General features: G+C 37.6%; 1 protein-coding gene across 1 annotated transcript in view; it reads right to left on the bottom strand.

Annotated features, from left to right (window-relative positions):
• LOC134356250 (AFG3-like protein 2) overlaps positions 1-12770 on the bottom strand; it is a 57452-nt gene that overhangs the window by 28899 nt on the left and 15783 nt on the right. Inside the window, exons 8-10 of the mRNA XM_063067054.1 lie at positions 2580-2850; positions 1668-1805; positions 505-658 (exon numbers count right to left, since the gene is read on the bottom strand). Coding sequence (XP_062923124.1) covers positions 505-658; positions 1668-1805; positions 2580-2850 — 563 coding nt within the window. The remainder of the gene's footprint in view (positions 1-504; positions 659-1667; positions 1806-2579; positions 2851-12770) is intronic.

Genomic DNA, 12770 nt, shown 5'->3' with positions numbered 1-12770 from the left:
CTACTAGACAAAGATGGCACTTCGAAATTGAGACATTTGTGGAGTTATATTCCATGTGAAAAACATATTCTTTTATTTAGCTTTACCCATGTACTCAATTTTAATCTTGCCAGCCATTATTGAGCAGTTTGAAGACAACCCCCTTGCTGCACTGGAGGCAGATTATTTTGGAAGTATTAGCCCTTAATGATAAACTCACTCTGAGAATGCAACCTTTAGTTTTTCTAGTGCTCCATCCAGCCTTAACTGCTTTATATGCTGGTTGTTTTATTTGTTGGTTGCAGTTGGATACCAAATATAAAAGAAATACGATAAAAACTAGCTTTTTGACCTCAACCTGTCCAAGGGCTAGGTACAGATCAAGTCTTTATATAGAAAAGTACTGTAGGAAGAATTTGATAATTTACGTCATATATTGATTATAATTTAATCACTGGGCATATTTACACTGGCTTTTACACCATCTAGTTGGGAATCAAGAGAACATCTACACTTGTCACCTACCATCCATTTCAACCAGCAACTGATTTAAAGTGTTTTCCTGTTCGCTTTGTCCACCAAAATTTCCCCTTCCTCGCTTCCTTCCAACAGCATCGATCTCATCGATGAAGAGTATACAGGGAGCATTCTTTCGTGCCATTGAAAACATGTCCCTCACCTGAGAAAAGAATCGCCATGACAACAATTGGGTAATGTGTCAATTATTATTTTCTGACAAGTTATCTACCATAGAAATGTTAATGTTAGGTTGTCCTTGCAAAATAACCTAGTCAAAGCCTACTTAGCTGCATAATTGAAAACATCTAATTCTTCCAAAGACCTCCATACAAATAAGCATTTACTGACTGTGAGAGTACATACATAAATAAATTTTTTGGCACTGCCTAAGACCCAAAGCTGGTCAGAAAGTGAACAATATGATTGTTCCACACACAGATTGCATGAAGAGGAGAAAGACTTAATGGCAACACAGCTCTTAAATTGCTGGTATTTAGGCACTTAAGCACATTTTATTCCATATCCATACTTTAACTGCCAGCTTTATTTTTGATATAATTCTTTATTCAACATACATATTTACATGTATTAGGATTTTGCTGTGGTGTGTTGGCATGACATGCAACAAAAAACATTCAACAATTATAAAGAATAAAGAATTTGATCCTTGAATTATTTTCCAAGATTTGCTGGACAAGTTTAGGAATGAACGTCAAATGCTCTCTTGTGTACTAAAGTTTCAGAGGAGTCTCAAGATGGTACTGAGAATCTTAATCTTAATGCACTCTTCTTAGTTATCTCCTGAGATTACATAGAGACAGAAAGTGCAGAATCTGCAGTACAAACTTTATAAATCTTTTTCCTCATTTTAGACTTCAAAGTGAACAAAACAAAAAGTTTGAAATTCTACCTCGAGGAAAGTGAAATTACAATACAAATCTTAAAAAACAGGATCAACCCAATGAAAGATTGATAATAATTCACATTTAGAATAGAAAAATGGTTCATGAAAACAAGAAAAACAAATTGAAGAGGATCAAATTATCAGATGATAGTTATATCAAACATTCTTCACTCGGTTTGGCAGGACGTCAGTGGCTAAACAAGAAGACAATGGAGCAGGTAAATAATCAAACAATTCAGGTGACATACAGAGTTACAGTTCATACCCTGGCAGGTCCAACACCAACAAACATCTCAAGGAATTCAGAACCATTCACAGTTATAAAAGGAACATTTGCTTCTCCAGCAGTTGCCTTTGCCAAAAGTGTTTTCCCAGTTCCTGGTGGCCCAGACAAGATAGCACCCTGCAACAAATGACAGAATATTACCATAAACACAAGAAAGTCTGCAGATGCTGGAAATCCAAAGCAGCACACACAAAATGCTGGACAGACTCAGCAGGCCAGGCAGCATCTATGGAAATAGTCAACATTTCTGGCTGAGAGCCTTCATCAGGAATATTATCATAGATGGTTTGAAAATCTGTGCAATTACAATTTCTCAGATCTCTAGAATTAAAAAAAATATGAAAAGAACATGTTAAATGTGATTTTGAAAATTCTTTAACATAAATTGGGCATGCACACTTTCTACACACTGGGCTTGAACAAAGGTAGAAACTCTCCATACACTTGTGCAAGGTAAATGTTTCTATACACTACAGGATAAAACACAAAAACAACTAATAAGCAGTTTCCCATTATGAATTAATATTCTGCATCACTAAGATCAGCAAAATGAGTGACAGAATGACAGACAAGCACCAATATGGCAAATACATCATTGCGTATGAAGGGCTTGGGAAATACTTACTCACGCTATTCTTTTTGTAAAATTTCCTAAAGCATAGCCTGCTTACCAATAGCTTACTAAAGTGTGGGAGTAGAATATAACATTGTTTTGCTCAATATTGTACAGTCTGCGCCTTTCAAGCACATTTGAGAATATTCTTTAGATATTCTTCACATTAAGGTACTATAATTGGTAAATTCTTTCAACTACGATTCCAAACTTATTTAAAACAAAAAACTGACTTTAAGGTTAGCAACAAAGTTTTGGATTGAATATAGTCAGTATACCTTTGGGATCTTGGCCCCCAAATCTTGGTACTGTTTAGGGTTTTTCAGGAAGTTGACAAATTCCATTATTTCCAGTTTAGCTTCTTCACATCCTGCAACATCTTTGAATTTGATATCAATCTCATCTTTTAACATCTTTGCTGTTGTCTCCCCCACACTGAAGAGTCCACCACTTCGTCCCCCACGACCGGCTGCCATAGATCCTCGCCGCAGTGTGTACAGCAGAAAGCCAATCAGCAACAGGGTGGGGAACATACTTAACACGAATGAACTGTGAACACAGCAAAGACATACATTCAACAAAAGACGAGATAAAATAGCTGTTCTAAGATATAAGCTAATTAATTTTTTAAAATGTTTGAAATTTAAGGCAGAGTAGTCACATTTTAAAAGTCAAATCTGCATTCCAGATGCAACTCCCTCATCACTAATGAAAAATACTGGAAGAGGTAAGCAGGCAGTTCACTACAATTTGAAGAAATGATGAGTGAAAGAATGAAAGGGGAAGTAAACATTATGGTATTTAAGTAACCGATAGCTTAAAAAAGGCCTAAGAAATGCAGACAATAGAAGAGAAACTGTAGTTATTGTTCTCTTATAGCTTGGAAGATGACTGGCTAGATTGAATTCGAGGAAGAGGAAAATAGAAATAAGTCAAAGATACTGTGCAGCAAAGATGGCAAGAAGGACAGGCAGGTGAATAGACAGGATAATTTGCTGTGCAATAGAAATATAGCAAAATTGGTAACAGATACTGATCTAAAATGTACTGTACTTAAATGCACGCAGCATTAGAAATAAAGTGGATGACCTTGTTGTACAGCTACAGGTTAAAAGATATGACATTGTGGCCATCACCGAGTCATGGCTGAACGATGGATATGATTGGGAGCTGAATGTCCCAGGATACACAGTGCATAGGAAAGATAGGAAGGCAGGTAAAGGGGATGGCGTGGCCCTGATGGTAAGCAAAGATATCAAATCACTAGAAAGAAGGGACATAGGATCAGAAGGGGTAGGATCCTTATGGGTCAAGTTAAGAAATGGCAAGGGTAAAAAGATTAATAGCAGTTATATACAGGCCTCCAAACAGCAGCCAGAATGTGGACCACAAGTTACAGCTGGAAATAGAAAAAGCATGTCAGAAGTAAAATGTCAAGATAATTATGGGGGCTTTTAATATGAAAGTGGATTGAGAAGTCAGGAAGGTACTGGATCTCAGGAGAGGGAGTTTGTAGAATGCCTACCGGATGGCTTTTTGGAGCAGCTTGTCCATAAGCCACCAGGGGATTGGCTGTTGTGTAATGAACCTGAGGCGATTAGGGAGCTAGTGGTAATGGAACCCCTTGGAAGTAGTGATCATAATATGGTAGAGTTCAGTTTCAAATTTGAAAAGGAGAAGCTGGGGGACTTCCGGGTCATCAAGGGAATGGCAGCATAAGGAAAAGGTCTCTCGACAAAAAAGAAGGTAAACTGCCCCAAAATCGAATTTAGACAAATACTTAATATTGCATAACTATATTAATAAAAGGGGCAAGGATGATGTCTAAGAACAAGATTAAAAAGTCCGCTTCGAAGGCTGATAAACATAAAGAGACACAGCAAGGCGACGGGCCTAGCTCCCCCACGGCAAGCCAGGACGGAGATAATGAGGGGGAATCGGTGACTCTGTCTTTGATTCTCGGAGAGATTCGCGAGTTCCGACAAGATAACAGCAAACAGCTGGAAGATATTAAAGGAGAAATAGTAAAAACTAACTCGTGGATAGATGAAGCCGAAGCGAGGATTGTTGGAATTGAAGAGAAGCTACAAAACGCCGAGGAAGTGATAGCAGAAATGCTGAAGCTGCAAGACCAGCTCCAGTGGAAACTAATAGATCAAGAAGGCCGCTCAAGAAGGGAAAATGTGAGGATTTACGGAGTTCCCGAAGGAACAGAAGGTAAACCCGGATTGATGATTCCCTTCATAGAGAAGCTGCTTAGAGAGAACCTTGATATACCGGCCGCAAAAGACCTACAGATAGAAAGAGCTCACCGCGCGTTGGCACCACAGCCCCCGGCAGGCGCCCAGCCCAGATCGATTCTGGTCAGATTTCTCAGTTACAGAACGAAGGAAGAGGTGCTTAAAAGGGCATGGCAAAATAAAGGTTTCATGTGGAACAACTGTAAAATCAGTTTAGACCACGACTACGCACTGGGGATTCTTGCCAGACGGAAGGAATATACGGAAACACGGAGAGTCCTGAAGGAAAACAACAAGATTCCAGACCCTGTATCCAGCTTGGCTGAGAGTCTTTTACGACGAAGGGACAAAAACTTACGCTACGGCGGAGGAGGCAACGTCGGACCTGGTGGACCGGGGACTACCTATTAAAGTTATCACCCAACCGGAGTCGGTACTGGAGAGGATTCGGCAGAAGTCGTGGCAGTTAGTGGGGCGAGGACGCTCCACTCGAACCAGAGTGTCAAACTACAAGGAAAAGCTGCAAATATTCAGACACGAATGTACAGAGAATACAGATTAATTAAGAGAAATGACTGAAAAGAGTAAATCGGACTTAAAGGTAAAATGAAAACTGGTAACTGAAAATAAACTAGGCGGAATAACTTGAATGATAGCAATTTGGTCGAGACATAAATAGGAGAAAATTCTCTATGATTATTCAAACTGCTGAGGGCCCTCTAACACAGGGTGAAGATAGAGGTTATCCCTCTGAACTGAGGCGGGTCGGTGCTCAGGCCTCACTGTGGGAAGTCGGGAAAAATTTTCAAATGTTACACGTTCAAAAATGTCCAGGGTGTGGTTATATGTCTTGGTTTACTGTTGAGAAGGGATTGCTTACTATTTGGTTAGAAAAGGAGAGTGTTTTTTTTCTACTAGAGAAAAATGCAAACTGAATTGGTAAAAATAATTTCCTATAATGTTAATGGGGTTTTGAATCCAATTAAAAATACGATTATGTCTAAATTGAAAAAAGAGAGGGCATAAATAGCTTTCCTCCAGGAAACACATATGAGCCAATCTGAACATGGAAAATTAAAAAGAATGGGCTTTAAGCATGTATTTTATTCATCATATAAATTGAGTCACAAAAGAGGGGTAGCTACTTTAATATCAAGTACTCTTAATTATGAACATATTTCAGAGACTAAAGACAAAGAAGGACGGTTTGTAAAAATCACAGGAAGAATAGAAGGTACAGAAATAACATTGCTGCATGTTTATACTCCTCCAGGTTGTGAATGGTCATTTTATAGACACATTTTTGACCTAATGGTCAGTTCTCAAGGGGTAGTAATTTGTGGAGGGGATTTTAATATTAGATTAAATCCTGTATTAGATTCTTCAAGAATAGTTACTCAGAATAAACCTCTGACTCGGAAAATGAATTCATTGATGGAGGAGTTGGGAATTGTAGATGTCTGGAGGGAATTACACCCTACTAGTAAAGATTATACACATTACTCTTTCCCTCATTCAGCCTATTCAAGGATAGACTATTTCTTTATCTTTAATACAGATAGACTCAGGATAAAAAACTGTAATATTGCAACAATTGATCTGTCGGATCATAGCCCAGTCTCTATGTCTCTAATCCTGGAAAGGAAAATGAGGAAAACACTATGGAGGCTAAACTCACATATACTCAATAACCCGAAAGTAATGGAGAGATTAAGGGGAGAAATCAAAGAATATCTAGACCTTAATGACACAGGAGAAACATCACCAGTGATCTTATGGGATACATTGAAAGCTGTACTGAGAGGGAAAATTATTTCCATTACCACTCACATGAAAAAAATCAATGCACAAAAATTAGCAGACCTTCAAGGAAAATTAAAACAACTTCAAGTTGTAGATAGCAACAAAAGTAATTCAAATTGAAAACAGGAAATTAGGAAATTGCAAAGTGAAATTGATGATGTTTATACGTTGGAAACTCAAAGAAATTTTCTTTACCTAAGACAAAAGAATTATGAAGTAGGAGGTAAATCAGCTAGATTATTAGCATATAAATTATGAAAACAACAAGTAGACAATACAATTTATAAAATAAAGAATCCAAAGACAAAGCTTGTGGAGAGTACAATAGGGAAAATTCAAGAGAGTTTTGAAACATATTATCGAGAGCTGTACTCCCAACCCCGGGCCCCCAATGAGCCCTATATAGACAGTGTATTGAATTTTTTAGATCTACCTAAACTTACAGATTTACAAAATGAAAGTTTATTAGAACCAGTAACTGTCAAAGAACTGAACGTGGCCATCTCTAGGTTAAAGGCTGGAAAGTCCCCGGGTTCTGATGGGTTTACCTCAGAGTGGTACAAGTCCCTGAAGACACAGTTAGCCCCATTACTACTTAACACCTTTAATTGGATCTTGCAGAGAGGAGAAACTCCACCTTCCTGGAGAGAAGCGATTATTTCAGTTATTCCTTAAGAGGGTAAAGATAAACTAGAATGTGGCAATTATCGGCCAATTAGTGTTCTTAATTTAGATTACAAACTATTTACATCTATATTAGCACGCAGATTGGAAAAGCTTTTACCTGGCCTAATCCACTTAGACCAGACTGGATTTATTCAACAAAGACAAACACAGGACAACTTAAGGAGAACTCTGCACATATTAGAACAGGTTAATAAGAACGAGACAGAGACAATGGTAGTAGGATTGGACGCTGAGAAAGCTTTTGATTCGGTTAGTTGGGCATTCCTATACAGAGTGTTAGGAAGATTCGGCTTTCAAGAAAAGTTTATTAAAGTAATTCAGACTCTATATGACAGCCCTACAGCCCAAATTAAGATAAATGGGGACCTCTCTGACTCCTTCATCTTAGAGAGAGGCATTAGACAGGGATGCCCAATTTCTCCTCTCCTTTTTGCGCTATATATTGAACCGCTTGCCCAACTAACAAGACAGAGCGAAATCGTAAAAGGTATCAAGGTGGCAGGGATTGAACAGAAAGTGGCGTTATTCGCAGATGATGTTTTGGTCTATCTGAGTGAACCAGAAAAATCATTTATAGGATTGTTTACACTGTTGGATGACTTTGGGAAAATATCAGGTTATAAAATAAATGTAAAGAAAACGCAGGTTATGTCCCTAAATTATACACCATCCAAAAAATTGCAGGATACATACGATCTTAAGTGGGAAGCTAAATCATTAAAATATTTAGGAATAACCCTGCCGAAGGATCTTTCAACACTGTCACAGGTAAATTATGGGCCATTAATCTCAGAGATAAAAGCAGATATGCATAGATGGAATCTTATCCCCTTTTTAAGTTTAAATTCAAGGATAAATACTATAAAAATGAATATTCTTCCTCGGTTATTGTATCTTTTCCGTACTTTACCAGTGGAGGTGGATGATAATCAATTCAGGGAATGGGACAAATGGATTTCCTGCTTCATTTGGCAAGGAAAGAAACCTAGAATTCGATGTAACACCTTACAGTTAGGGAAGGAAGGAGGAGGTATGGTTCTTCCTTGCCTGAGAAATTATTTTTATGCCTCACAGATAACCCCTCTGTTATATTGGTGTAATAGGGAATATAAGGCTAGATGGAAGGAAATAGAATTTGGATTGGTTGACAGTTTTCCTCTACAGGCCTCAATAGCTGACAAAGGATTGATGGCCCAGTTGGAAAAATTTAAAAACAATTGGATAAATCTTACATTAAAAGTATGGCAGAAGGTGGTTAATTCATGTGGAATTAATAATATGTTAAAACTCTTTAGATGGTGTGCATATGATACCGAATTCCTTCCCAACAGAGGAGATAAAAGATTTGAGCTATGGATAAAGAAAGGTCTTACAACCTACCTCTCATTTATAGATAAAAGAGTATTACAAAGTTTCCAAATCCTGCAGGACAAACATGGCCTAGAACATAATGACTTTTTTAGGTACCTTCAAGTATGAAACTATGTTAACCAGAGTTGTAGATATACAGACCTATCAACTGTAGAATTAGAATTTTTCAAGATTCTGAATTCGGCTTGCAGTTCAATACCTAGTAAATCAGTTTCTCGATTATATAATGCACTCTCCCATGCTAAAAATGTAAATACACTGTATAATAAAGAGAAGTGGGAGAAAGAAGCGGGGTTGGTACTTTCAGAGGACGCTTGGGGGAAAATCTGCAGCTTTCAATGGTCCTCGACTAATTCTTTGACTTGGAGAGAACATTGTTGGAAAAACATTATAAGATACTTCAAGACCCCATATCAGGAAAAATATAAAGATACAAACGTGACGTGTTGGAGAAGGTGTGGCTCCAAGGAGGCAAATCATTTTCATATTTTCTGGAATTGCCCTAAATTAAGTCTATATTGGGAAGGTATTCATAGAACATTAGTTAAGGTACTTAGGTCCCAGATACCTCTGAACTTTGAGACACTCTATTTGGGGCATGTATTGTTTCTTGAACAGAAGGAAGATATAAAGTTGCTGCAGGCCCTCTTAGCGGCAAGTAAGAAATCAATCACTAGAAAGTGGCTAAATCCAATACCACCTACATTAGAAGATTGGCACGAAATTATCTTGGAAATATTTAAAATGGAAAAGTTGACTTACTCCCTGAGAATTCAAAAAGAAAAATTTTATCAAATCTGGAATAAATGGATTGAATATATAACCCCAATGCAAGCAGACTTTAGATGACTCTCCTAATGATTTATACTGCTCTTCTCATCAACACAGTAATATTGCTAACATAAGCACCCCTAGTCTAAATGTCTTTTTTTTTGTTTTCTTTTGGAAAATAGAGAATTAACACAAGTAAAGGGAAAGATTTGGGAAAGGAATAAAAAATGAAAAAATTAAGTAAATAAGTACATAGGGATTGGACAATTATGTCTGCGGGCAGGAGCAAGCATGAACAAATTAGGATATAAACACCTACAATGGTTGTTACATAGGCTTATATACAACATTTTGGACCAGTGGAAATGGTCCAGAAGAGTTATATGGAAACTATTATTATCATTTTTCTTAATAACTAATACCATTACTTAGCCTAATAGATTAGAATTACCACAGTACATAATTATCTATTTAAGGGTCTAATTTCCTTTTACATCATCTCAATGTGTACTTAAGAATGTATAAATAATTATAGTTTTATACATATAAAAAAAAGGAAAAGGTTATATGTGTGAAAAAAGTACATGATATTTGTGAATTCCTTATCCAAATAAAAATAAAATTAAAAAAAAAGAAAAGGAGAAGCTGGTATCAGGTGTATCGATATTTCAGTGGAACAAAGGAAATTACAGTGGTATGAGAGAGGAACTGGCCCAAGTCGATTGGAAAAGTAAGCTAGACGGAGGGACGGTAGAGCAGAATTCGATGAAATTCCTACAAGAAATAAGGAAAGTGCAGGAAAAATATATTCCAAGAAAAAAGAAAATCATGAATGGAAAAATGGCACAAATGTGGCTAACGAGAGAGGTTAAGGCTAAAATAAAGGCAAAAGAGACGGCGTACAAGGAAGCAAAAATTAGTGGGAAAACTGAGGACTGGACGACTTTTAAAAACTTACAGAAGGAAAATAAGAAAGTCATTAGGAAAGAAAAGATGAATTATGAAAGGAAGTTGGCAATTAATATAAAAAGGAATACTAAGTTTTTTTAAATAGATGAAGAGTAAAAGAGTGACATGGGTAGATATAGGACGGATTGAAATTGACGCTGGAGAAATTAAAATGGGTAACAAAGAGATGGCAGAGGAACTAAATGAGTATTTTGCATCAGTCTTCACAGTGGAAGACATTAGCAACATACCTGATAGTCAGAGATCTCAGGGAATAGAATTAGGTACAGTCAAGATTACTAGAGAGAAAGTGCTTGGAAAGCTAAATGGACTAAGAATAGATAAGTCTCCCGGGCCGGATGAGGTGCACCCACGAGTTCTGAAGGAGGTGGCTTTGAAGATTGTGGAGGAATTTGAAATGGATCTTCCAGGAATCATTAGACTCTGGCATGGTTCCGGAGGACTGGTAGGTCGTAAGTGTAGTTCCACTGTTTAAGAAAGGAGGGAGGCAGCAAAAAGAAAATTACAGACCTATTAGTCTGACATCGGTAGTTGGAAAGTTATTGGGAGTTGATCCTCAAGGACGAGGTTACGAAATACTTCGAGGTGCATGACAAGATGGGCCCAAGCCAGCAAGGTTTCATGAAGGGAAGATCCTGCCTTACCAACCTATTGGAATTTTTTGAGGTAATCTCGAATAAGATTGACAAGGGAGAGGCTGTGGATCTTGTGTATTTGGATTTTCAAGAGACCTTCAATAAGGTGCCGCATAAGAGGCTGCTTAATAAGATGAATGCCCATGGAATTACAGGAAAGATATTGGAACGGGTGAAGCATTGGCTGATAGGCAGAAAGCAAAGGGTGGGAATAAAGGGATCCTATTCTGATTGGTTGCCAGTTACTAGTGGTGTTCCGCAGGGGTCAGTGTTGGAGCCGCTTCTTTTTACAATGTATATTGATGATTTAGATTATGGATTAAATGGTTTTGTGGCTAAGTTTGCGGATGACACCAAGGTAGGTAGAGGAGCAGGAAGTGTTGAAGAAACGGAAAGGTTGCAGAGAGACTTGGTCAGTTTAGGAGAGCGGGCAAAGAAATGGCAGATGAGATACAATGTTGAGAAATGTACAGCTGGAGGACTTCCGGTAGCGCTCATGGAGTGAAGTCGCGTTCTTGACTCGCTCCATTACCTCTGAGTTTTTTTCTCTATGATCAGCTATACTTTAATTAACCATTAAGGCATCAACTCTTACAATACTTTGAATTAAATTGAACTCTCCGATAACTGGATGAAACTTAGATCTGCTATGTCTAAGAACGGGAAAAACGGCAAGGATGGTAAACCTCCGGTTAAACCGAAAGGTATGGATTTCCCTCCGACTGAATCACCGGTGACTTTGAAAGCTATATCGGAGCTAATTCAGAGGGAAATTTCAACCTCTGTTAGGGAGATGATTCGTACGGAAATTGCAGACTCTGTTAAGGACCTGATTCATACGGAAATCTCAATTAATCTCCAGAAAATTGCCGATTCAATTGATAAGATGCAAACATCTATTGCGGAACATCAGTCGGCTATATCTGATCTTCAAAAATCCGCGCAACAAAGTGAGCTTAAGATGGGGAAAATCGAAGAAACAATTAATGTAATGAAGAAGAAACTTGACTTTCTGTCTTTTAAAAACTCTGACTTGGAATCTAGAATGCGACGGCAGAATTTACGAATGATTGGGGTGCGTGAAGCTGTTGAATCTAACAACCCCATGAAGTTTTTTTCTCAACTTTTAAAAGATGCATTCCCTACTGTATTTCCTGACCAACCACCGCTACTGGATCGTGTTCACAGAATCCCATCATACTCGTCTAGGTCAGATAGACCTAGGCATGTTATTTTACGTTTTCATTACTTTCAAGACAAAGAGAGACTGTTTCGATTCGCTCGATCTAAAGGTTTCATTGATTTTTCAGATCTTAAGTTCCGATTCGTGGAAGATTTCAGTAAACCAATCTGGGACCAACGGGTTCGCTACAGATCTGTGATGTCGGAATTCTATAAGATGGATTTAAGACCAGCGCTGCTGTACCCTGCACGTCTAAGGATTCGCATGTCAGATGGAGCCCTTCGTTTTTTTGATTCTCCATCGGATGCCCAGAGTTATCTGGATCAATTTTCACCTTCAACATTTTAATTGCTATTTTTTTTAATTATCTCCGTTGATCGGAGGCTGTGAATTGGTTGGTTTTAACTTTTTCGTGCCCAATTTGGGCAGAAAAGTTTATTTTTGATTTCTTAATATGGTTGCTAAACTTTCTTTTTAACTGCGTCATTTCTTTCTTTTCCCAGGGGATTCTGGGTGGTTACTTCCTTTTTGTCATCTTACGTATTTCCTGTGTGGCCTTAAATTTTGTAGTTTTTTTTAAATTTTATTTTGTTTTGCTTTTTATAACTAGTTTATGTCAATAATCTTATTTTTTCTTGTTGTTTTGTTGTGTTTATTCATGGGTTTGGGGTTTATTGTGGTTTTTTTTAATATATATTTTCTGGCTTTTGTTCTGTTGTGTGTGTATTTTAATTGAGCTACCTTTTTTTTTACTTTTTTACTGTTTTACAATTAGCTGATCTTTTTCATATTTATACCTTTTTTTAGGGA

Source organism: Mobula hypostoma, chromosome 14, assembly GCF_963921235.1.
Source record: "Mobula hypostoma chromosome 14, sMobHyp1.1, whole genome shotgun sequence".
Lineage (NCBI taxonomy): Eukaryota > Metazoa > Chordata > Chondrichthyes > Myliobatiformes > Myliobatidae > Mobula > Mobula hypostoma.
The sequence above is the reverse complement of the archived record's forward strand: the minus strand, read 5'-3'. Positions and strand labels throughout refer to the sequence as shown.